The sequence below is a fragment of the Erpetoichthys calabaricus genome, chromosome 6, assembly GCF_900747795.2.
Source record: "Erpetoichthys calabaricus chromosome 6, fErpCal1.3, whole genome shotgun sequence".
NCBI classification, from domain to species: Eukaryota; Metazoa; Chordata; class Cladistia; order Polypteriformes; family Polypteridae; genus Erpetoichthys; species Erpetoichthys calabaricus.
The window spans coordinates 25401582-25426416 of record NC_041399.2 but is presented as its reverse complement, the minus strand read 5'-3'; the positions used below and the strand labels follow the sequence as shown (position 1 = coordinate 25426416).

The 24835-nt window shown below is 40.8% G+C and overlaps 1 protein-coding gene across 1 annotated transcript in view; it reads left to right on the top strand.

Moving 5' to 3' along the window:
• Nucleotides 1–24835, top strand: part of ctnnd2a (catenin (cadherin-associated protein), delta 2a) — a 1670075-nt gene that overhangs the window by 1542572 nt on the left and 102668 nt on the right. Inside the window, exon 19 of the mRNA XM_051929317.1 lies at nt 20708–20927. Within this exon, the coding sequence (XP_051785277.1) occupies nt 20708–20927 (220 nt within the window). The remainder of the gene's footprint in view (nt 1–20707; nt 20928–24835) is intronic.

Below are 24835 nucleotides of genomic sequence, written 5' to 3'. Positions count from 1 at the left end.
GTGTGCGCTATCCGTTGTAGGATCTTACCATAAGAAACACTGCAGTTCCCAAACCCAACAGTGATGCAACTGTTCAGAATGCTCTGAATAATGCCCCTATAGAATGTGGTGAGAACGGGAAGAGGTTGACTTGCCTTCTTTAGCCAACGAAGAAAGTAGAGACTCTGAGGTGCCCTCTTGGCTATGGAGGGTGGTGTTAATTAAACAAGTAAGCTGCCAGGTGCACACCAAGGAATTTGGTGCTCAATTCCAACCTGGATATACAGTGGGGTGAGGACAGTATGGGCCTTCCTGAAGGCATCAACCATCTCTTTCATCTTTATAAACCTTGAAATGTTCTTTGGAGCATGGTGGCCTCGATATGTGTGAAACTGAAGACATTAGGAACCACCAGAAATCATACCTAGAGATGATCTCCTGGCCAAACTGGCCAAGAACGGCTTTGGTCAGAGATTCCATATGGAATTTAAACTCTGTGAATATGAGGAAAAAGGTTTTCTGGCCTGATGAGACAAAAATTGAACTTTTTGGGCTGAACTCCAAGTTCTGTGTATGGCAAAGATCAGGCACAGCTCATCACCTGACTAATGCCATGCCAGCATGGTGGTCTCAGCATCATGCAATGGGAGTGCTCCTCAGCGGTGCAGGCAGGGAGTATAGTCAGAATTGAGGAAGGGTACATTTTGCCAAATGCACAGAGGTCCTTGAAGAAAACACGCTCCAGATTGAACGCAGCCTCACACAGGAATGGTGGTTCACCTTTCAGCATGACAATGACCTGAAAGCATAAGGCCAAGACAACTCTGTATTGGCTTTGGGACAAGTCTGTGAGTGTCCTTGAGTGGCACAGCCAAAACCCTGAAAACTTAAACCCCATAGAACATGTGTGGAGAGACCTAAAGATGGCAGCTTACAGATTATTCCCAGCCAATCTAATGGTGCTTGAGAGGATCTGCCAGGAAGAATGGGACAAACTGGCCAAATCAACGCATGCAAAGCCTGTAGAGACTTACCCAGTTAGACTCAAAGCTGTAATTGCTGCCAAAGGGGCTTCTACAAAGTACCAGATGAAGGGTCTGAATATTTCTATGAATGAGAGATTTCAGTTTTTGTTTTTCAATTCTTTCCTGAAAACATGTCTTCACTTTGTCATTATGGGTTATTGAGTGTACAGTAGATTGATGTGCAAAAATGGCAAATGTATCCATTTAAAATTAAGTCTGCAGAAAGTGAAGGGGTCTGAGTACTTTCTGAATCTACTGTACCTCGTTGTTATATTAAAGTAATGGCTCTCAAACTATTATGTTAAATCGTTGAAGAAATTGACATACTGTATGAACAAACTCCTTCCCTGGCACATTAGAGACGCTTTTGAAATTGCTCTTTAAACATTTTCTAGATAGAAGTTCAAATGTTAAAGTAAATGCCAGTATCCTCTCGTAGCCATCTTGAAGCTCTTCATGAAATAAACAGCTGTTCCTACAAAAGGAGGTTTATGGAAAATGAATTATTCATGTGACACAAAATGTGAAGCCCTGCATCCCATAGACATTTTAGCTCATTCAGGCAAATGAATACCCAATCAACTGGGCCAAGTGGGTAACACTAGGAATTTGCTCAACTCTTCCCTGAACAGGGGAAAAAATACTTCTTTTTTGTTTATTTTTCTTAATAATTATTATAACAGTAAAGCTGTTACTGTGGCTGCCTTACAGTTCCAGGGATCTGATTCAAGGTCCTAGTCTGGTGTGGAGTTTAGACTTCTGTGTGGCGCTGCCAAAGTCTAACACCATGTCTGCTTGGTTTGCATTCAAAATCTCTGAAACGCATGGGGCAAAGAGACTAGTGGTGATAATCTGGCACAGTGTGGGTGAGCGTGACCTGCAAAGAGTTCCTCATGCTACAAAAAAATAAACATGAGAATAGATTTTTTAGGAAATGGACAGATGACCGTGGGAAGTGCTGCAGGAATATGGCCTGACAGGGGCGCTCTTGAGTTCTATAGGAATGCAGTGAGAGCTGTGTCCGAATACCTGGCATGACGTTGTATACGTTCACTGCTGGTGTCAGGCTGTGTCATCTCACCGCTCCTGTCTGAGGTTTTCATGGACAGATTATCAAGGTGCAGCTGAGTATTGGGGACTCTTGGAGAAGCATTGTTTTATGTAGGTGACGTTTTCCTCTTTGCTTCATCTGACTGTGACCTTTGGTGTGATCTTGAGTGATTCAGTGGCAGGGATGAGGATCAGCCCCTACAAGTCTGAGGTCAGGCTTCTCCCTTGGATTAGAGTGGATTGTTCTCTGCAGGTAACGGGGGGACAACTGCCCTTAGTGGAGGAGTTCAAGTGTGTCAGGATCTTGTCAATGAGTGATGGAAGAGGTGAACATGAATGGATTAGAGTAGTGGCAGCTGTACTGTGGGCACTGTGCTGGTCTATGGTGATGAAGCAGGAGCTGAGTCTACAGAAAAACTTCTCAGTTTACCAGTTGATCTACATTCCTGTCCTTGCCTATGGACATGAGCTATGGGTAATGACTGAAGGAGTGAGATCACAACTACAAGTGGCAGAAATGAAGCTTCTTCACAGGGCTGCTGGGCTGACACTCTGTGATATAGAAGCGAGAAGCTCAGCAATTCAGGGGAGCAACAGAGTAGAATCACTGGTCCTTCAGATTAAAAAAGTGAGAAGAGGACCAGGAGATGAAATGTTTGTCAAACCAGAAATGAGTCGAAACCATAAAGAATAACTTTATACACCAAAGCTTAATCGTAAACCAGAACTCAAAGTCAATGAGAGAAACGATGCAATTGGAAGCCAGAAAGTAGAAAAAGAATACTGTTTTGTTTGATGGAGTCTTTATCCTAATCACAGATACTGAATGAATCTTGGTGCAGGATTTAAAGGGTCGTGTTGATAATACAAGTCGCGGTGTCATGTTAGAGAACTTTCATGGCAACTGGGAGCTGTGTGCTCCTAATGGCAATAATAACTTGGTGGTGAACGATTGTAAAATAAAATAATGTCGTGGCACTGTGAATAATTAATAATTATGTTGAGGAAATATGTAACTGTCAAGAAGGTACACACAGAAGGTATTTAGAGAAAAAGTAGCCCAAATTAACACGTAAAAAAAATCAGGAGTGGTCTCCCCTCGACTTTCTCGTATACTCAGATATGGGGATGGATATTTGAGGAGCAAACTGCAAGACAATGATTATATTTTTAGATTATGTACATTAAAGAACCATCAACAACAAATCAAATCAGTTTAATAATATATTGTACAATTATTATAAAAGTAAAGTTGAATAAATCGGACTCTGCAGCTGCATTAAAAAAAGGTAAAGTACCACTTCTGGTTAGTCCAAAAGTTGATAGAAATCTACGTTTTGTACCTAATACTTGTATGCAAAATTTGGTTGACCTAAGTGAAAGTGTGCTCAAGTTATCGTGTTTACATACACACACACACAAAGAGACAGACACACAGACGTAATTCCAAAAATGGTAATTTCGGACACGGGGTGGGGGGGTCTAAAACGTCGAGATTCTTCAAAATCTCGAAATGGAATTTTTGGAGAATTCCAATACTTTCCCTATACTTTGTATAACAGAAAGTCAGGGATGTCTAAAACGTTGAGATTCATCAAAATCTCGAACATCGAATCTTTGAACGATTACAATACTTTCCCTATACTTTGTATATGAGAAAATAAAAAGGGCACAATTTATAACACAGTTGAGGTGGTTTGGGAATGTAAAGTTGTAAAGGTGCTCCCCAAATAACTCCCCCGGAACTGCTCTGCTCTGGACACGGCCCACTAGCAGAAACCCTGTAGCAGTCCCAGGATACTCTGGAAGACACGGCTAGCTTGGAAACACCTGGGAGGTTCCCCAGGAAGAGCTAAAATCTGTAGCTGGAGACAGGGAAGTCTGGGCTGAACTATTTGGCCTGAAGCCTCCGCGATCCTCACCAAGATAAGTGCTTTGAGATGATGAGAAGGATAATGAATGTACGTATTCACTCATTCATTCATTTTTAGGTGTCGTCTGTTGTCATCTAGTCTATCTTTCTGCATTAAACAACTCAGCTTCCAGAGCACCCATTCTGTTTAAATTTGGTACAGTTTAATCTTCAAGGAAATCCCTCAGGAAAGTTCAATTTGTGTTGAGATGTCTCAAATGAGACACACTGAACACATTTTTTAAATTAAAGTAGTTCACATTGAACACATTTCAGCAGATTCTGAAACTCTTTGTTTTAAAGATAGAGAAAAGTTCTGTGTGACCTTGATTGCTAATTACTTGACTGTTTCAACATATATGTTTTTCTTTTTACACGTCTGATAGTCCTCCCTGAAGGTAAAACAGATGTTGTGTTTTTAGGGATTTGATTTATACAAATTCCATATCAACGGTTAGTTTTAGTTTTTCTCATTATATAAATAAGTTGCAAGATCAAGAATACTTTTCGAATATAGAAAATGTCTTGCAACTCATTTGTCGTTTTTTCAGCGTTCATTTTATGTGCTCTCGTCCCAAGTTTGAATGCTTGGGATTAGCAGTTAGTTTCTTGACGTCTGGATTACATGTGTGCCTTACTTTTCTCTATGGCATGATGCAGCAGAAGTTTAGAATGGAGTCTGGACTTTCAGGAGAAATAAAAATGAAAGTCAAAAAACAAGCTGGGGTGAAGAGCCAGAAGATGTAGTTCTAACCAAGCGACAACTTCTAAAAGGAAACCAGCAAATCAAAGTCAGAATGTCTAGCCAAGTTGAAATATCCCATTAAGCCTTAAACAGCACAAACCAACACAAAGAAAGAGTTTATTTTCAATCCATGATCATGGATGCCAGGATGTCTGTGCCACCATCCTATCTACTACCACAGCATAGAAAAAAACAACTTCCGGTGGTAGCAACAGATGGTCATTACTGGCAACAATGGCAAGGCCCACAAAATGATAATATAAATAAAATAATGTTAAAAATGTATAAAACTACAAATAACCATTATAATCACATAAATATTTCTGGGAAACAAGCCCATAATTTAACACTTTTGTTGGAGTACTTTTTGTTTCCCCGCTTCATTTCCTCTTAATCCAATGTCAGATTATGTGACTTTAACTCATGAGGCATGTCAGACTGCAGACTGCTGATCTCGTCACTGGACCATGTCAACTTAAATGAGTGAGAATTGCTAGCTGTGTTGCAGTGCTGACCCTCTAGCATAATCGGGTTTGCCCCTTTTTTCTGACAGCCAATGGTATGCTGCAGAGGGAGTCGGCGATGTACAAAGGGTTAACATGTACACCGAACTCAGCCACACTCTTTGTCCCTATTTTACATTGTTCAATTCTGCTGTGGTACATCTGTTTGTGGGGTCCAGTACCCCACGTTCCTTATTCCTCGTCACTGCACTGTATATATTGTACTTCATTGGTTCTTAAACTCTCATGCACCTCTTCGACGAAAGACAAAGTCGTGCTTGTTTGATTTTGTGATTTGTGCACTGGTTAAAGTGAGTCGCTGAGTATGGTAGACTCGGTGATTGGCGGGCTTCGGAGCATGCTGCCTACTGCCTCTAAATTGCTAAGATTATGTAAATGAAGGCTAAACTGAAAATAGATACAAAAGTTGTCTAATGTGGTATGGCCTTTACTTAGTCACTTATTTTAAATTAAGGTTTAAGCCAGGAGGTGCACAATTAATTTACTCTCTCGGACAGATTAACAGTATATTTTTATGTTTCATGACCAGAAACTATCCAACATTAAAACCAAGAGTCAAAGCGATCTATTAACAAAGTCAAAACAAGATGAAAATCAAAGTCAGGGACAACAGTAGAGTTTCTGGTAACGGGAAATCAAATATAAAGGTCTTAAGCAGCCACAAAGAAAATATGTTTGTTATCTGCAAACTCAAATGCAAAGTAGCTGCTGAGATGACCTTTTAACCCCTCACTAATATATCCCTCGATATCGTGACCCAAAAAGCCCCATCCCTGACCACCAGAATACACATCATGAAAGCAGAGTCTACAAAATGACAGCACCCAAAGGAAAAACAAAATAGCGTCACAGCAAAACCCTAATAAATTATAAATTCCTCAAAAAACCTTAAACCTTAATTCTGACTTCAGAATGAGAATCCCAGAAAATAAAACATATAACTAAGCCAGAATTCATTTACGAAAAGACACACAAAATGTTTGAAAAAATCCCAAGTATAAAGACTCTAGGAAGGTGCAGTCGTCTGGACTGCAGTCACCTGAGAGGACCATTCAGGATTCTCGTTTGCCACAAACCATTTGAGTCTTTGTCTTTGGTCCTCTCTCCGTGTAAAGTTTAGAGTGCTTGGCTCCCATGAGACCTTTCTTTGGCTTATGGCCCATTTATCTGTAATATTTTGCTTTTTGGATTTGTTTTTTAAGATGTCTTTTTTGTGTTTTGCTACTGTGTCAGTTGGTTCAATCTTTATATTCTTTATTTTTTTCTGTGTATGATATTATTGTTTCTTATTTTCCTTTGCTATAATCCTCAGATTTAATCTTGATTTAATTAAGTATTTAATTTCTGAATACGTTTTTTTTCTACAGTAAGCCCTTGGTACACCATTGTTTGCTTAATTAAACTGAGTCTTAATTTGTTTAATTAAATTAATGAATAGTTCTAGAAACTCTAATTATTGTTGTGCTAATTAAATAATTATTTAGAATTGTATTAGTTGTGAGAGGATTTCTGTGCTTTTGATATCTCGCTGCTATTTTCGCTGAATGTTAGTAACGACTTCTTTTTCATAGAATGGTCAGTAGAATTGGCTCAGATATTTCTAAACACGGCTCATTTATCACTGAATTACTTACATGTTTCTATACATTGGTTTTGTGTTTCTGATAGCTTTTTTATAATGTGAAACTGATTTAGGGAGGGTTCTGGCCATTTTTGTTTGTTTTCACAAAGTTATTTACATAGAGAGCTGAGGGCTTTTCAATTTTCTTATCACTGAATAATGAAATTATAAACGCTACTTTAGTCTTATCATTAGATTAAGTGCGAGGCTGTAGATTGGAGACAAGCTCACACTGACTGACAAAACCACACATCTTTTTAAAACATCAGAGAAGCACTCAGGAGGAGGAATATGCAGTTCAGCAACACTGGCGTCTGAAATCAAGTTACTGTATTTACAGTTTGTTTTAAGACTGTGTTTTCATTAAGAGCATGCTGAAGGGCGGCCATGAAATCCTTTCAATTGCTCCTTCAAAGCCATCAGATCTTCACAGAGACGTGTTATTTCTGTCACCGCATTTCTCATCTTGAGGTCACTCATGATCCCACCATATTGTACAAGACAGTGCCTCCAGGACTAATTGAAAGAAACAAGAATAGACTGGGAAATAATAACACAAGGCCAAAATCATAGCTAGGGCCAGGCCAGGTCGAAACCAGAAGATCAAAAAGAAACACAAGCAAATACGGTACGGAGCAAATCAAAAATCTAAGTCAAAGACAAAAAGGAGCTCAGAAGAGTGAAATGAAACCTAGTATTTGGCATTCTTGAGTTGTAAACTATTGTAAAAGATTTTTGAATTTACCCAGCTGAGGGATGCCAAAACTGCCGAAACCTCTTCTTAGTCATAAATGCATCAGCTGAGGTCGCCTGACACATCTCCTTTATTGTATGAAATAAAAGAAGTGAATGAAACAAAATAAAAAATAAACATTCTGAAAATTTTTCCTGATCACAGGAACATTAATGGAAGGAATGATTAAGGATAAGATTGAGCAACACCTGGCAAGGACAGGAGTTATTCTGAACAGTCAGCGTGGGTTCAGAAGAGGGAGGTCGTGTTTTACTAACATGCTGGAATTCTATGAGGAGGCAACAAAAGGATACGATCAAAGTAGAGCAGATGATATTATTTATCTGGACTTTCAGAAAGCATTTGATAAAGTGCCACATGACAGGTTGGGCATCAAATTAAAAGAAGTGGGAGTTCAGGGTTGTGTTTTTAGATGGGTGCAGAATTGGCTCACACACAGGAAGCAGAGGGTGATGGTGCGAGGAACCTCATCAGAACTGGCCGATGTTAAGAGTGGTGTTCCACAGGGGTCAGTGCTAGGGCTGCTGCTATTTTTAATATACATAAATGATTTAGATAGGAATATACTGTAAGTAACAAGCTGGTAAGTTTGCAGATGATACCAAGATAGGTGGATTAGTAGATCATTTGGAATCCATTACATCATTACAGAAGGACTTGGATAACATACAGGCTTGGACAGATTTGTGGCAGATGAAATTTAATGTCAGTAAATGTAAAGTATTACACATTGGAAGTACAAATATTAGGTTTGAATACACAATGGGCGGTCGGAAAATCGAGAGTACACCTTATGAGAAGGATTTAGTAGTCATAGTGAACTCTAAGCTATCGACTTCCCGACAGTGTTCAGAAGCCATTAAGAAGGCTAACAGAATGTAAGGTTATATAGCGCACTGATGTGTGAAGTACAAGTCACAGGAGGTTCTGCTCAGCCTTTATAATACACAAGTGAGGCCTCATCTGGAGTCCTGTGTGCAGTTTGGGTCTCCAGGCTACAAAAAGAACATAACAGCACTAGAAAGGGTCCAGAGAAGAGCGACTACGCTGATTCCAGGGCTACAGGGGATGAATTATGAGGAAAGATTAAAAGAGCTGAGCCTTTACAGTTTAAACAAAAGAAGATTAAGAGGTGAAATATTTGAAATCACGAAGGGATTTAGTCCAGTGGATCGAGACTGTTATTTTAAAATGAGTTCATCATTTTAATTATTCTATCGCTAAAGCAGTTATGGTATTTGGCATACTATGGCTATTCCCTGGACCATTATATTGCTACAGGTTAATTACAATCAGATGCATTACACTAATAAACAATATGCAGTTAATTTCAGTGTATTTATAAAGCTGCGTCAGGAATGTGGATCTAACAAAGAAAGGGTGACCACACAGGAACAGTAGCACTGCTTTGACGCTGGGTGCTGCCAGTCTGCAAACCGAGAGGAGAAATTGCTTACGCCAAGGTATGAGGTACCGTGGAAATGTGCGTGGCTTTACACCAAGTTTAGGTTTTATACATTGCAATTTGAGCGTGGAAACGTTCGTACGCAACATTTCTGTGCGTACGCACCGTTTATACATGAGGCCCCAGGTCTTCTAAAAACAAACAAATATGGTTAGAAATCTCCACAAATCAGTTTCACGTAATAAAACAACTAACAAAGACACAAAAACAGCCGACAGGCAGACAAATGTCACTCCTCTTTTTAGATCATTACACTGGTTTCCTGTAGCGGCACATATTAAATTCACATCCTTGATGCTTGCCTACAAAGTGTTCAGTGTGTTTGCACTTGTGAGGTCCTTTGCTCCTTTTTGACCACTGTGATGGAAACCTGGGCATCAGCAAACCCAAACCCCAACACAAACTCCCAAGCACAGTCCCGGGTCCAAAATAAAGGTTGATTTATTCACCTTTGATCTTCTAATAGTAACAAAAGCACAAAATAATACAGGTTTTCCTTTCCACAGTTCTCACCACTACACGGCCCTCTTTCTTCTCCTCCTCCAGTCAAGTGTTGCCACTCTACCTCCCAGCTCCAACTCCTCTGGATAAGGGAGTGCGGTCCCTTTTATTACAGACCCAGGAGTAGTTCCGGGGGCCAGGGTGATTGCCCAACCGAAGTACTTCCGGGTCACACGGAAGTCCATCACAGTAGGGTGCTTGTCTCCCTGCAGCTCCCTCTTGTGGTACCCTGTGACCCCAGCAGGGCTACCCTGCCAGACTGCATTTCCCGACATGCCCTGCTGACTTCCTGCTGGGCACTGATAACCAGGGCTGCTGCCATCTAACATGCTGGGGGAATAAAAAGCCCCCAGCAATATCTTTTCTTTATAATGGGCTGTCAGTCCATCCTTTCCGGTATTTCCTTCCGGGTCTGCTCCCTCTCCTGGCTGGGATGCCCATCCAGCCCATGTGGCATCTACACCACTCAGAGCTGCTGATGAATGGCATCTGGAGGTGCCAACTCAGCATGGCATCAAATCTCAGTCCAGACTCTTTTTATGTGTAGCTCCTGGCTGGTGAAACAAGCTGCCCACCTCCATTTGTGTTCAAGAAGTGTTTGAAGATTCTCTCGTTTGGTGAATTTCTGTTTACCTTGTAAATCTGGGACTTAAAACTCACTTGTATTTTGTTCTGAGCTGTTCGCATGTGATGATCAGTTTTGTACCCTTGTCCTATTACACTTGTCCCCAAGCAGTCTAATGTTGCTTGAATTATGTTAACCCCTTCCGTAAGTCGGTTTTGGTTAAAAGCGTCTTCTAAGCAATGTAGAAACATATAATTACAGCAATTAAATTCTAAAATTTGAAAATAAAATGAAGCTGGGTGTATTCTAATGAATCTAAGCTCTCCTGACGTCTCCAGTTATCATTCCACGCTGGTCAATGGTTGTCACTGAGTTAGGTAGGCAGGATCAGCTGTCCGTTTCCCTCTCATTCCCTATGCTTATGGTTCTGATTTAATTTTCGTTCCATGGCTCTCCATCACATCCGCCAAACTTTCCTTCAGCTTTATATTTAGTTTAGCTTGATTTTCAGTGTTTCCCTGACCTCGACTCCTTCCTTTATCCTTTCGATTGCTTTATTCATTATTTCCATGTAGAAGCTCCTGAAAACAGTGACAAAGCGTCTCTTCCTACCACCCGATACTCCAGGACCTCCCTTTCTGCCACTGCTATCACAGCTTTGTGATTCCTCTATGGCTTGGTAATCAGTCATTTATCCCCCAGTCATCTCTGTTTTCTTTAGGATAGCCATCGTTTCACCCAGCCGGCACTGTCAAAGGCCTTTTCAAAAACTACAAAACACTCAGAAAGTTAATTTTGAAAGCCAAGGCTTCTTTCTTCACAATACTCAGCACCTATAGATTTTTATTTTGATCCAACAACTCTCTAAAGGTGGAGGTTTTTTTTCAATTAGATTCTTATCCTTTAAGTCACTTTTTCCTGTTAGTGGTTTGAAAATGTGACTTTTGCTATGTGGTGTGACTTTAATAAGGAGCTGATTATTAATTTAAAGTGAAGACAATAGGCCATCAATATTTATTTTCATGTTTACCCTGAGGAAGCTTTGACATTCAGATTCAAAATGATTTCCTAGCAACGATTTTGATGTTTGGCAAAGACTTAAGACTCTCCTGTTTTCAGATACAGTGGACGTGACAACTTAAACTTAAGTGAGATTATTAAATAGCTACATTGGCCTGTCATAACCCATAAGGAAACCTAAACTTGTTTTGTGCTTTTGCTTCCTCTAATTTTGTGTTTAGCTGCTGAAATAAGGAGATGACAAACGTATGATGATGGAGGGTTGGGGGATCAGCTGCTACCCCATTTCATGTGGCAAAGTTTGAAAGGGGAAAATAAATGAGTCCAAGTAAGTAAAGGGAATTGTGGACAGTGCTCGTCCTGTGCTTATACTTCCTCCAAGGCTTTCCTTTGTCAGTCTCTTGGAGCTCCATGCTCTCTAGAATCTGGTTTACAAATGAACGGCAACATCCGGTGCTTTTACTGTTTAGTGATGGGATGTCTTGGGGGGCTTCGTCATCTAGGAAGCATGTGAAAAAGAAGAAACAGTTAGCAACTGTGTTTACCCAGATGCCAGTTTGTGAGTCCATACCTTAACCTTGTGCCGTGGATGCTCCTGATTCGTGCAATTGCCGCTCTACAATTCTGTTCGGTCATCACAGTGGTTATTGCTGCTGTCTCATGAATCCAACATATTGATTTGAAATCCTTGTGCTAGAACGTTGGATATCTCTGGGTCCACGGTTCTTGAGGCTGATCCTCCAATTAGCTGTGAACCACCCAATCTCGCTGAGATTGCACAGTTGGTGAACCAGCTGAGGGAAGGAAAGGCTGCATGGGTCTGTGGTATCCAGGGTGAACTTCTCCAGGCTGGTGGTAAGACTGTCCTCCTGGCATTGCAAACAATCTTTGCTTCCATGTGGGAGGCTGGCGTCATCCCAGCTGACTGGAAAACGGGAAGGGAAAGGGAAGGGTGATCACCTGGATTGTGGCAACTACAGGGGGGAAACACTGCTCTTTGTACCGGGTAAGGTCCTTGGTAGGGTCGTCCTCAATAAGATCCGTGATCACTTGCTCACCTTCCAGTGACTGGAGCAGTCTGGTTTTACACCTAAGAAGTCTACCATCGACCGCATCCTGGCACTGAGGGTTTTCATGCAGCGCATACGCGAATATTGGCAGAGTATCTTTGCAGCCTTTGTCGATTTTCATAAAGCATTCAACTCAGTTGATCGAGCTGCAATATGGAACATTCTGAGACTTTTTGAAATCCCCTCAAGGTTGCTGGATGTCATGGCCGGCCTATACACTGGTACTGTGAGTGCTGTGCAGAGTAGGGGCTGAACCTCTATGTTTTTCACAGTTGATTTTGGGATTCATCAGGGGTATGTTGTTGCTTCTATTCTGTTTGATGCTTGCATGGACTGGGTGTTGGACAAGGTCATGTGGTCCAGGGGCTCTGGGTCATCACTGTTGTTGACTTTGCCGACGATGCTGTGATCTTTGCGGAGTAAATGGAGGCTCTGATCAGGGCTCTTGAGAGACTGAGCGGGGAGTCTGAGTGTCTGGACTTTTCAGTGATCTGGATAAAAAACAAAATCCAGGTCTTCAATGCCCTCTTGGGCACAGCATCAGTAGTGTGTCCGTCTGTGGAGAGAGCATCAGCCTTGTCAAGAAGTTTACTTACCTCAACAGTGACATTCATGTCTCTGGTGATTCTTCGCTGGAAAGGGGTGTGTGGCGCTCCCAATATCTTTGAAAAAGGACGAAGGTCCAAGTCTTTAGAGTACTGGTGCTTCCTGTTTTGCGAGACATGGACGCTATCCAGTGACCTGAGATGAAGGATGGACTCCTTTGGTACTGTGTCTCTTCAAAGAATCCTTGGGTACCGCTGGTTTGACTTGTGTTGAATGAGTGGTTGCTCATGGAGTCTCAAATGAGGCACATTACCTGCATTGTGAGGGAGCGTCAGTTGCAGCACTACAGCCATGTGGCACAATTCCTCAAGGGTGATCCAGCTTGTAGGATCCTCATTGTTGAGCACCTGAGTGGCCAGACCAGGCCAAGGGGACGCCCACGTAACACCTGGCTGCAGCAGATAGAGGGTCATTTCTGGAGGGTGGGACTGGACCGTGTGTCTTCCTGAGGGGTTGCTAACCAGGACCCCGAGCTTTTTCATCGTGTGGTGGGTTCATGCTCCCCAACCTGACCTGACCTGTCATGGTTTACATTTGCCTGGAGCATACATGTCCTCTTCAAGTCTGTCTCTGGGTATTTCAGTTTTTCTGCTGCATCTCAAAAATGTTCGTGTCCTGTCAAATTGTGATTATATGTGAGCAGACCCTGTGTTTGGGTTGGCCCCTATGCAAGATTGATTAGACTTCCACACTCCACAACCCTCATTGAAATTGAAAGCAGATTTGAGAATGTTATGTTTTGTAATTTGTATTCATTTATAGTTCCCTCAACTTCTAATTAGAAATTAAACAGAGTGAACTGTGCACTACTTTCTATATTCCCAATTTCTGGACTGGAGTCCAATCTAAGCCAGCAGCCATCCCACACTCACTTCAGAACGGTTGATCCACCTGAAGCTAAGCATGGCCAGTACTTGGATGGGAGACCAAACAGGACAAGCTTTGTTGCTTCTGCTTGAAGTTTTCGGGCGCTTTTACCCTGTGGACACTGTGCTGTAAAAATGGTGTTGTCATTCAGATGAGATGTAAAATCGAGATCCTGACTCTCTGTGGTCATTAAAGATCCCAGGCCATCCTTTGTAAAGAGCAGGCTGTATCCTGATATCCTGTGTAAATTGCCCACCATGGCCTAGTAATTCTGGCCCCATAATCATCCCCTGTCTCTAATTGGCTATCTCTCTCTCACCACTTTATAACACAGAAGAGGCAACAACGCCAACCCCTGGTTGGGAGTGCAATTACATTTATATGAGCCATGAAGTTGTCTCCCAAGCACATATGTATGACAATGTGCACGTAAACACACTGATAAACTTCTCTGTAGGAAAGCATCGAGGATATGAACTTAATGTGTGCTGCTACAGGGAGCTGTTGTAGTGTATTGTAGCATCTGAAAACAGGAGTGACAAGTCCTCATATCGGCTGGTTGAGCACATCTGCATGCTGAATCATGTGGAGCCACATGACAGTAGAGTTACAGTAGTCAAGGCAGGATGAGACCAGAGCCTGGACCAGAACTCGTGCTGCATGCTCTAGCAGATATGGTCTAATCGAGTAGATGTTATTAATGGTGAACCATCTTTAATTAGAGACTGTTTTTAATGTGGTCAGTGAATAATCATGTGTAGACATTAACATAGTTCAAAGGCCAATGCTCGTATTTTCCATATTTTTGTTCATTATGATTGGCATTGTGTTTATAAAGTGAATTTTACTGTGCTTTCAAGCATATAAATTAAATGAACATACTGCTTGTGTATGGGCACAATAGACCAGCATGCTTTTCATCAAGCCAAACTAATTCTTGCAGACTTACCTCAATCAGAAGAAGGTTGGTTGTTGTTGTTGCAGAAAAATAAATTAAACAACCATTGCCAGAACCCGCTGCTACCATTTCAGAGTCGTGGAGAGTTGGATTGGTCTTTTGTGGTATTTGGCACAATTGAACACCAAATCTTAGATTGTATGTTTGGTCGATCATAGGGCCAACTCACGGCCAGAGTTAACAAGTAGCAGAGACCTTGTATGGCACAGGGAGCCAAAGGGCTCTAAACAAGCTGAAAATTCTTCAGGCGTTTATGCCAAGTCCAGGATTGCTTTTCTGTTGTCCCCGTCCCAATCTCAGATTAGAACATTAGAACAATCTGAACTTGAACAGGCCATTCAGCCCAACAAAGCTCGCCAGTCATATCCATTTATTTCTTTCAAAAAAACATCAAATCGAATGTCCAATATCCAAGCAGAAAGCTAACAGGTTATTATTGTGAGTTTGACAAAAATAAATCTTCTGGGATGCTTAACCCCATAAATAGCAGTGGAATTATTTACAGTATATAAATTATGAGTAAGCATTTGTAATCCAGTCTTGGAAGTCACCTTGTGCAACAACGTCCACCGAGTAAGCAATGATAACAACCTCTAAAGAAAACTCCTGTTGATTTACACAGACGGAGCTATTAACTGACAGAGAGTGACTTAGCAGGATGCCTGGCATCTAAGATTTGACAAAATTATGTAGTTTCTTTTTGCTACGCATAAAATGTATTCATTATTTATAGTTTATTCTTATTGCTTGTAACATAAGAAAGCACCATCTCCTTTAGTGCCACAAAGAAAATACTGAAGCAATTAGACTGTCGTGATCTAGTGCCATCCTGGGAAGCACACATTATCATTGGCTCATCACTGTGCTGCAGTAGCATCGCTTTCCAAGGTGAAGTTGAGCGTGCTTAATGGACCCAGAAGGGTAATTTATGATACATTGCCCATATCCTTTCAATGTCTTTTGTAATCTTTGCTAAAGAGATCCTACCAGGATGGGTTTATGAGCAACAACAACATTGCAATTCTGTGTTGACTTTTAATTAGAATCATAGTTGACAAAAATGAGCATTCAATGTTTATGCAACTGAAAAGGCTGTAAAGGACAATTAACAAAAAGAAATCCTAATATGTCTATTATATATTATTAGTACAAAGAGTGCTTTATTAATATTATTATGTTCTATGTGAAAAAATACAGCCGCATCATTAAAAGCACCTGTCTGATATTGTGTAGACCCCCCTTCATGCTGCTAAAAGAGCTCTGACCTGTCCAGGCATGGACTCCACAAGTCTGCACTTCTGGTGGTGTCCTCTGGTATCTGGCACCAACACGTCAGCAGTAGATCCTTTAACACCTGTAAGTTGCGAGGTGAGGCCTTCATAGATCAGAATTGTTTTTCCAGCACATCCCTCAGACACTCGGTTGGTTTGAGAATTTGGGGGCCAATTCAACAGCTTGGACTCTTTATCTGTTGAAGTACGGCAGGACACACTACTGGGCTGAAAGAGGCCACTGCCATCAGGTAATACCGTGGCCATGAAGAGGCGTACGTAGTCTGTAACAACTTTAAGTAGGTGGTACGTGTCAAAGTAACATCCAAATGAATGCCAGGACCCAAGGTTTCCCAGCAGAACATTATCCAGAACATCACACTACCTTTGCCGGCTTGCCCTGTTCCCTCTGGTGCATCCTGCTACCATCTCTTCCCCAGTTAAACATGTGCTCGGCCAAAAATAAAACGTGATTCATCAGACCAGGCCTCCTTTTTCCATTGCTGGATGGTCCAGTTCTAACGCTCACCTGCCCATTATAGGCGCTTTCAGCTGTGGACAGGGGTCAGCATGGGCACTCTGATGCTCTGTGTGTTCTGATACCTTTCTCTTATGGCCAGCATTAAGTTTTTCAAGTAATTTGTGCCACAGTAGGTCTTCTGCGGGATCAGACAAGACAGGCTATCCTTCGATCCCCATGTGCATCAATGAGCCTTGGACACCAATGACCCTTTTAGCAGATGTCCATCCTGTGATGACTTTACGCAGATTCAAACCACTGCAAACCAGGAACACCCCACAACACCAGCTTTTTTGGAGATGTTTTGACCCAGATGTCTAGCCATCATAATTTGTCCTTTGTCAAAATCACTGAAATCCTTACGCTTGCCCATTTCTCCTGCTTCACACACATCATCTTCAAGAACTGACTGTTCACTTGCTGTCATATATATCCCACCCTTTGGTAGGTGCCACTGTAATTAAATAATCGATATGATTCACTTCATATGTCAGTAGTTTTAATGTTGTGGCTGATCGGTGTATACGAGATTCGGAGTGGTTATTGGGCCTGAGATGGTCTAAAAAATCCAGCAAGAGCTGAGTGGGTGGCAAGAATTCAACTCCACATTTACTTCCAGTTCTTCTTTTGTCTTTTGGGAATCCTTTGGGTGTTCTGGGCTAGCTGTTGTCATGTCAAGTGTGGACGGATGGACAGACGGACAGATAGACAGACAGACATGTAGATAGATAGATAGATAGATAGATAGATAGATAGATAGATAGATAGATAGATAGATAGATAGATAGATAGATAGATAGATAGATAGATCTTACCCTTAGTGCCTTCTCTTGTGATAGCAGCTTTTGTCGGTGGAATTGCAAGGCTGCTAGAATGGGTCCTAGCTATGCAAGCGTTTTTGTTGGCTGAGCAGGATAGCGTTGTTTTTTTCCCATTCTAACCTAGCACAAAGGATATATTGACAATTCTGTTGGTGTTGCCCCCTTCTTTAGAAGCAATCTACAGGAATTTATTAATAAGTTTAGTAGTTTCTACCCACATCTCAGGTTTACTGACAAAGTGTCTAGCACAACTCTACCTTTCCTTTCACAACAGTCCCTCAGCTTTACATGACTTAAAACCTCTTTATATTACAAGCCAACTGATTTGCACAGTCACATTCTCTGTATCTTCTTCCACCCCCAGTACTCAAAACCCTAGCTGTTTCACAGTTGCTGGTACCCCTGTAGCAATGAGGCTGACTTCTGAAATAAAGAATTCAATATGAGGAGTTTCTTCATCAATAGAGAATACTCTTCTCATCCTCCAACAATCCAGCAGCAGACTTCGTAACATCCACTGTAAGAGGTACCCCAATAATGAAACCCGTAACCTGCTGGTCCTTCCATTCCACCATAATACTCTATTTCTCCCCTAAGTTATTAAACAAAATTTCTCCAATTTGCAGACATATCCTTCCAAAGGAGCCTTTTTTCCACATCCTTTCTTGATCTCCTATTGTCAACCACCTAACTAATGCAAACTTCTTTCCAACGGCTCACTTCTTAGAAGTGTGCCACATTCCCTACCAGGTACTTTGAGTTGTAACTGTGCTGTGTTACTTGCAAATATCTCACCAACAATTCTATTGTTTCTGGTTCCTCTGGTAGGCAATGTTTGCTTGGAAGTCTTAAAATCTTAATTACTGCATTTGTTGTACGGTAGGAAGTATCTACATAGGTGATAGATAGATAGATAGATAGATAGATAGATAGATAGATAGATAGATAGATAGATAGATAGATAGATAGATAGATAGATAGATAGATAGATAGATAGATAGATAGATAGATAGATAGATAGATAGATAGATAGATGATGGGTGGGTGGGTGGGTGGGTGGGTGGATGGATGGATGGATGGATGGATAGATAGATAGATAGATAGATAGATAGATAGATAGATAGATAGATAGATAGATAGATAGATAGATAGATAGATAGATAGATAGATAGATAGATAGATAGATAGATAGATAGATAGGTAGGTAGGTAGGTAGGTAGGTAGGTAGGTAGGTAGGTAGGTAGGTAGGTAGGTAGGCCTGGAGGTCATCTCAGTGATCTGTCTCCATTTCCCAGACATGCATGCAGATCAGAAGGATGTGACAGTTTTACGGTTCTAAAGGTTTAGCCCTCAGTTCTAGACTTCTGGACCTAGTAGTTGGTGAACTGACTATAAAGGAATACTCCACCTAGAAATGATATTTTTTACATGCTACTTAAGTGGTATGTTTTGTAGTGATTACCAAGACATTTTTTATTTGATATTCATGGAGAACAGAGATAAAAAAGTTAATGAATTAACATACTGTAAGCCAATGGTGACCAATGGCAAAAGAATTGAAAAATATTCTTGGGAAGAGAACAAAAATCTCAGATTAGTCTTGTCACATACAGTAATCCACACATCAGTTATCCATTCGTGCGCTCACAATGTTCACAACACGTGTATGTTATGCTAAAGTATTTTTCAATAGATATGTTTTTGAAAAATCAGTGCATATCATAAACAGAAAATCAAACACATGGCACTGAGTTTTTGAATTGTAGAGAGGACACTTGACCAAAGATTAACGGATTTGCATGAAAACATGAGAGCAAAACATTTACTCTGCCATCGCTACAAACTACATGGGGTAAGTAACATTGAAAACAGAGATCATTTTTTGGGTGAAGCATTACTTTAACAGGTTCAGTTACCTCTCATAGGCCTGAAAAAGCCCTCAGAGACTAAAAAAATATTAGTGTTACAAAGCTTTTCTCTTTTTTATTTAAGCACAAAATAAATTACAAGAATAGAAGACTGCCTGAACGTAATATGAAATGCAATACGCTAACTTGTTTCCTATTTAATATATAATCTCTGTAACAGCTGAAATATAAGTCATAAAGAACATCAGTCTGTAGCACTGTTTCAGAGATCCTGCCTTCCTCCTCTTTCTTCAGATGATTCAACAAACCTCTCGATTTTATAATCAAAAACTGAATACATTTTTTAATACTTTTTTTCTGTTTTGGAGAACATTTAACATTAAAAGAACAGTCTTCCAACAATGGCTTTATGGAAGCTCAGCATTCAACTTCAGCACCTTCTATTTGAGCCTTAATTTAATAATGCTTATGAAATGCAGTAATATATGAGAGTACATTTCAATGTGTGATTACATTTTTAATTAAATTTCCCTTGCTTCTAATTTTGGCGACAATCAGCAAAAATGTTTCAAGCTTGTTATTTAATTACTTTATCTATTTATTATAGTAAAAGATATTGTGGCCTGCGGGCGGCACAGCAACCGCCCAAACCCAACACAGACAGACGTCAGGCACAAGTTTCAGCAACACAGCACACGTTTATTTCAAAGGGAAACGCTTCCCAAATCACCTCCATAACATCCTTCTATGAAGAGTAGCAAAAACTGAAAAACAAAACTAGACACCATAACCCTAGAGCAAAATGAGAGTCATTAAACTGGGAGAACATTCATTACCAGTCAAGCAAAGAATTGTTTGTCAAAAGTCCTGCATTGGATACCTGAAACGCTTTAAAGAAATGCATTTTTTATTGTTTTTACTGTACAAAAAGAAGTCTTTCTATTATTGTTTTAAGTTAAGTTTAGACGTGCAGTTAATGCCAACCCCTTAAATGAGATGGCGTCCTTTAAAGAGGCATGGATACTGACAATGCTTCAATAGGAAGGCATCCTAGAAGGTTGTATGAAATGCAGCATCAAAAAGTCAGAAATTTACTTTAGAGAGTACAAAATGTTTAGAAATGCTCCGAATAATCCAAAATAGATGTGTCCCACATGCCAATATACCATCTCATACACCTGCAAAAAATTGGACTGTGCAAAATGGTTGAATGATGATATATAGAGCGAGTCATCCATTTGTCTATTGGTAAAAGATGTTTGGATTTGTTTCTTTTCTAAACCAATGCATCTCGTAAAGAAAAAAATGCTCCTGTCTCCCACATGATGACAGACAAGTGTTATGGCAATGATGTGTTTTTCACAAACAGAGCAACAGAGTGCCTTCCAGCTTCTTTCTCTTCTTTACCTGCTGTGAACCGTAATGTGCTCTTTACAAGTTAGTGGCATATTGCAGCATGTCTTATGTGAGTCTCTGCATGATAACACCGGTTAACCACAGCATGCCCTTTTGTCTGCTTTCTCTCTTTCTCTCTCTCTCTGCTGCTTATCCTGACTGCTCCAAAGGCAAGTACGCTATGCGAGATCTGGTGCACCGTCTACCAGGGGGAAACAACAGTAACAGCGGCAACAACACAGCCAGCAAGGCCATGTCGGACGACACCGTCACCGCAATCTGCTGCGCTCTGCATGAAGTCATAACTAAAAACATGGAAAACGCCAAGGCCTTACGTGACGCTGGTGGGATTGAAAAGCTTATCGGCATTGCAAAGAGCAAAGGAGACAAGTATGTACCACATTACCTTCCCTTTGCTTTCTGCTGGATTTCTGTTTGGTGGGTGACTTGGAGGGGGATTCTTAATGACAAATGTATTTGTGGCATGTGTTTGCTCCTGATCTTTTTAACTTTGACCTTAGTGACCTGTGTTTCAAGGGCTGGGAATGCATATTTATATATTTGTTTTATTTTATTTACACGGCATCAGGCCCAAATCTTGGATATCCTGAGTCCCGTAAAATGTCCTGTGTTAAAATAACCCTTAAAATTGTATTTATGTGAACACTGTTCTCATATACAGTACATAGTGAAATGTTAGCTTAGGTTAGGTTAACACTAAAATGGACAGGGAGCTGCCATGTTCTGGTCATCTGAGAGGTAATATTATTGTTTTTTCAATGGTTTGAGCGGGACTCTGGCAGCAGGATTTTAAATTTGTGAATATGTTGTATTGGAATATTCTTTAAATGAAGAACATCAGTCACCTAACAGTAGCAATAGCAGGATAAAGCAGGTCTGCACCGGGACAGAGCCATGGATTATCGTGAGGAAGTGAGCGGGTGGTTTAGCCTCCACAGGTTCAGTTTTATTGGTGGAAAGGTAATGCTGGTGATGCCTACATTGTCACCCTTGTTTTATAAGTAGGGGAAGACGGGGTAAGTTGTCTCAAGTTTTACTTAGTCAGCTGTGGATGGGTCAAATATAAAGTTATTGCCAAGCAAAGGCCTGCATTGATTAGGTAAATTACCATTAAACAGATACAAAATAACAAACATTATCAACAGAGATACTTAGTATGTAATAAACTAATTTAAACCAGGACACTTGAGATGTGACAACATACCCCAGGATGTTGTCACGAATAGTTAAAGCTGTCATCAAGTAGGCCTTTAGAACATACCAACTACTACAGACGGACTCAGTTGCAACAGCATCATGTTCCTGTAACAAAATACAATTTTACAGCCATAGGCTGCTCACTGTTACAGGTCTAGTCCAGGCCTATGTCAACGCCATAGTTGCACAGCAATCCATAATAAAACTTAAACTGCTTGATGCTTCTGGCAGTTCCACCAACGTGAATGGGGGCAGGCAACTTCATAATAACATCAGTGGCGTCATGCTCCCATATTTCATCCTTTTTACGGGAAGATGAAAATGAAGTGTTGTTTCGACGGAATTCGACGCATGTGACATGTGACAACATGCCGCAATAGAGGTCAGTACATTTCAGTTTTCAGCAGCACCAACGAAGTTAACGTAAACAACTAGCACATTGCACAATAAATTCAGGATTCAAAGATCTTCAAATCAGTGCTTGAAAAAGTTACCTGTGTTGAAATACTCTCTGGAAATGTGAAACTCTCTGATACACAAAAAGACGCTTTTTCATTGACAATAATACAAGTTTTAATCCGTGATGTAACTAACAATCCTACTGTTTACCCGACTGTCCGATACTCATCACTGTATTATTTACACACTATCCAGTGACGTCAGCACACCATAGATATAAGAACTTTTTCTAGACGACCCTTGAGACAACCTGCCCCGTCTTCCCCTACACCCTGCGGTACTGTCCTCTGGAATTCTTAATAAAGAATGGCTACCTTAGTAAAGGACTCTACACTAAACCTCTGAAGCACTTTAACAATGGCTGAGGAGCCTAATGCCTGGTTTATACTTGACAGGTCCACACTGGTCGTCAGGGCTGCATGGTAATAATGACGTCAGATGCATGGACACTCCACCTGGCGTGGTTTACACGTGCTGGGTTTACGGTGGACGTGCCGCTGTGTATCCTAAATGATGAACTTCAAAGAGAGGTGGACTGTGTGGGTGCCCGAATAAGTAGTGGCCCCAGGATTTTATAAAAGGCTGGGCCTAAATTTGTCATGAGTGACCCTAATGTTACTTTCATCAAAGTTAAATATAAATTAATTCAAAAAATTTTTTAGAAGTCCAGTAATACTAAAGTAAACAGCATTTCTTTTTTGCACTACAGTTGTGGCCAAAAGTTTTGACAATGACCCAAGTATTAATTTTCACAAGGTTTCCTGCTTTAGTGTTTTTAGATCTTTTTGTGGTATACTGAAGTATAATTACAAGCATTTCATAAGTTTCAAAGGCTTTTATTGACAATTACATTAAGCTTGTGAAAACAGTCAACACTTGCAGTGTTGGGCCTCCTTTCTTTTTCAAGACCTCTGCAATTCACCCTGGCAGGCTGTCAATCAACTTCTGGGCCCAATCCTGACTGATGGCAGCCCATTCTTGCATAATCAATGCTTGGAGTTTGTCAGAATTTGTGGGTTTTTGTTTGGTCACAAGTTCTCAATGGGACTGAAGTCTGGGGAGTTTACTGGCCATGGACCCCAAATTTCGATGTTTTGTTCCCAGAGCCACTTAGTTATCACTTTTGCCTTATGGCACGGTGCTCCATCAGGCTGGAAGAGGCATTGTTGGTCACCAAACTGTTCTTGGATGGTTGGGAGAAGTTGCTTTCAGAGGATGTTTTGGCAGAAATTGTGCTGCCCCACCCAGGTTTATGATGATAATAATTGTACAAGCTTCTTTATGAAACACCTCTCGTTGTACTTTAAAACTCAATAGCTGTATTCCCTGACACTGACTTCCAAGATCTTTCTACATCTTGGTGGCCCTAATTCCCCACACCTAATGTACATTGTCAAGTCACCCCATGCTGCAGCTGATTTTACAAGCCCCCTCATCGCAGTGCTCTGCTCCTTTCATTTTGTATTTTGGCAGGATGCAGACGGCGGGTGATGTTTTCTCAAGCATGTGCATTTCAGCTATTCTGGTTTCGCTCTATTTTCAAATCTGAAAATCCTTGGGATGTTCTTTGTCAGTTCAGTTTTTATTTTTTTCTTAAAGCAAGCTGAAATCACAGCTTTGAAGATATAAGACAGTAAGAGAAAGCTTAGCGCACATATATACAGTCATATGAAAAAGTATGGGAACCCCTCTTAATTTTTAAGATTTTTGTTTCTCATTGGCTGAGCTTTCAAAGTAGCAACTTCCTTTTAATTTATGACATGCCTTATGGAAACAGTAGTATTTCAGCAGTGACATTAAGTTTATTGGATTAACAGAAAATATGCAATATGCATCATAACAAAATCAGACAGGTACATAAATGTGGGCACCCCAACAGAGATATGACATCAATACTTAGTTGAGCCTCCTTTTATATATATAACAGCCTCTAGACGCTGTCCTCCTATAGCCTTTGACGAGTGTCTGGATTCTGGATGGAGGTATTTTTGACCATTCTTCATACTAAATCTCTCCAGTTCAGTTAAATGTGATGGCTGCTGAGCATGGACAGCCTACTTCAAATCATCCCATAGATTTTCGATGATATTCAAGTGAGGGGACTGTGATGGCCATTCCAGAACATTGTACTTCTCCCTCTGCATGAACGCCTTTGTAGATTTCAAACTGTGTTTTGGGTCATTGTCTTGTTGGAATATCCAACCCCTGTGTAACTTCAACTTCGTGACTGATGCTTGAACATTATCCTGAAGAATTTGTTGATATTGGGTTGAATTCATTCGACCCTCCTCTTTAACAAGGGCCCCAGACCCTGAACTAGCCACACAGCCCCACAGCATGATGGAACATCCACCACATTTGAGAGTAGGTAGCAGGTGTTTTTTTTGGAATGTGGTGTTCTTCTTCTGCCATGCAAAGCGCTTTTTGTTATGACCAAATAAATCCATTTTTGTCTCATCAGTCCAAAGCACTTTGTTCCAAAATGAATCTGGCTTGTCTAAATGAGTATTTGCATACAACAAGCGACTCTGTTTGTGGCGTGAGTGCAGGAAGGGCTTCTTTCTCATCACCCTGCCATACAGATGTTCTTTGTGCAAATTGCGCTGAATTGTAGAACGATG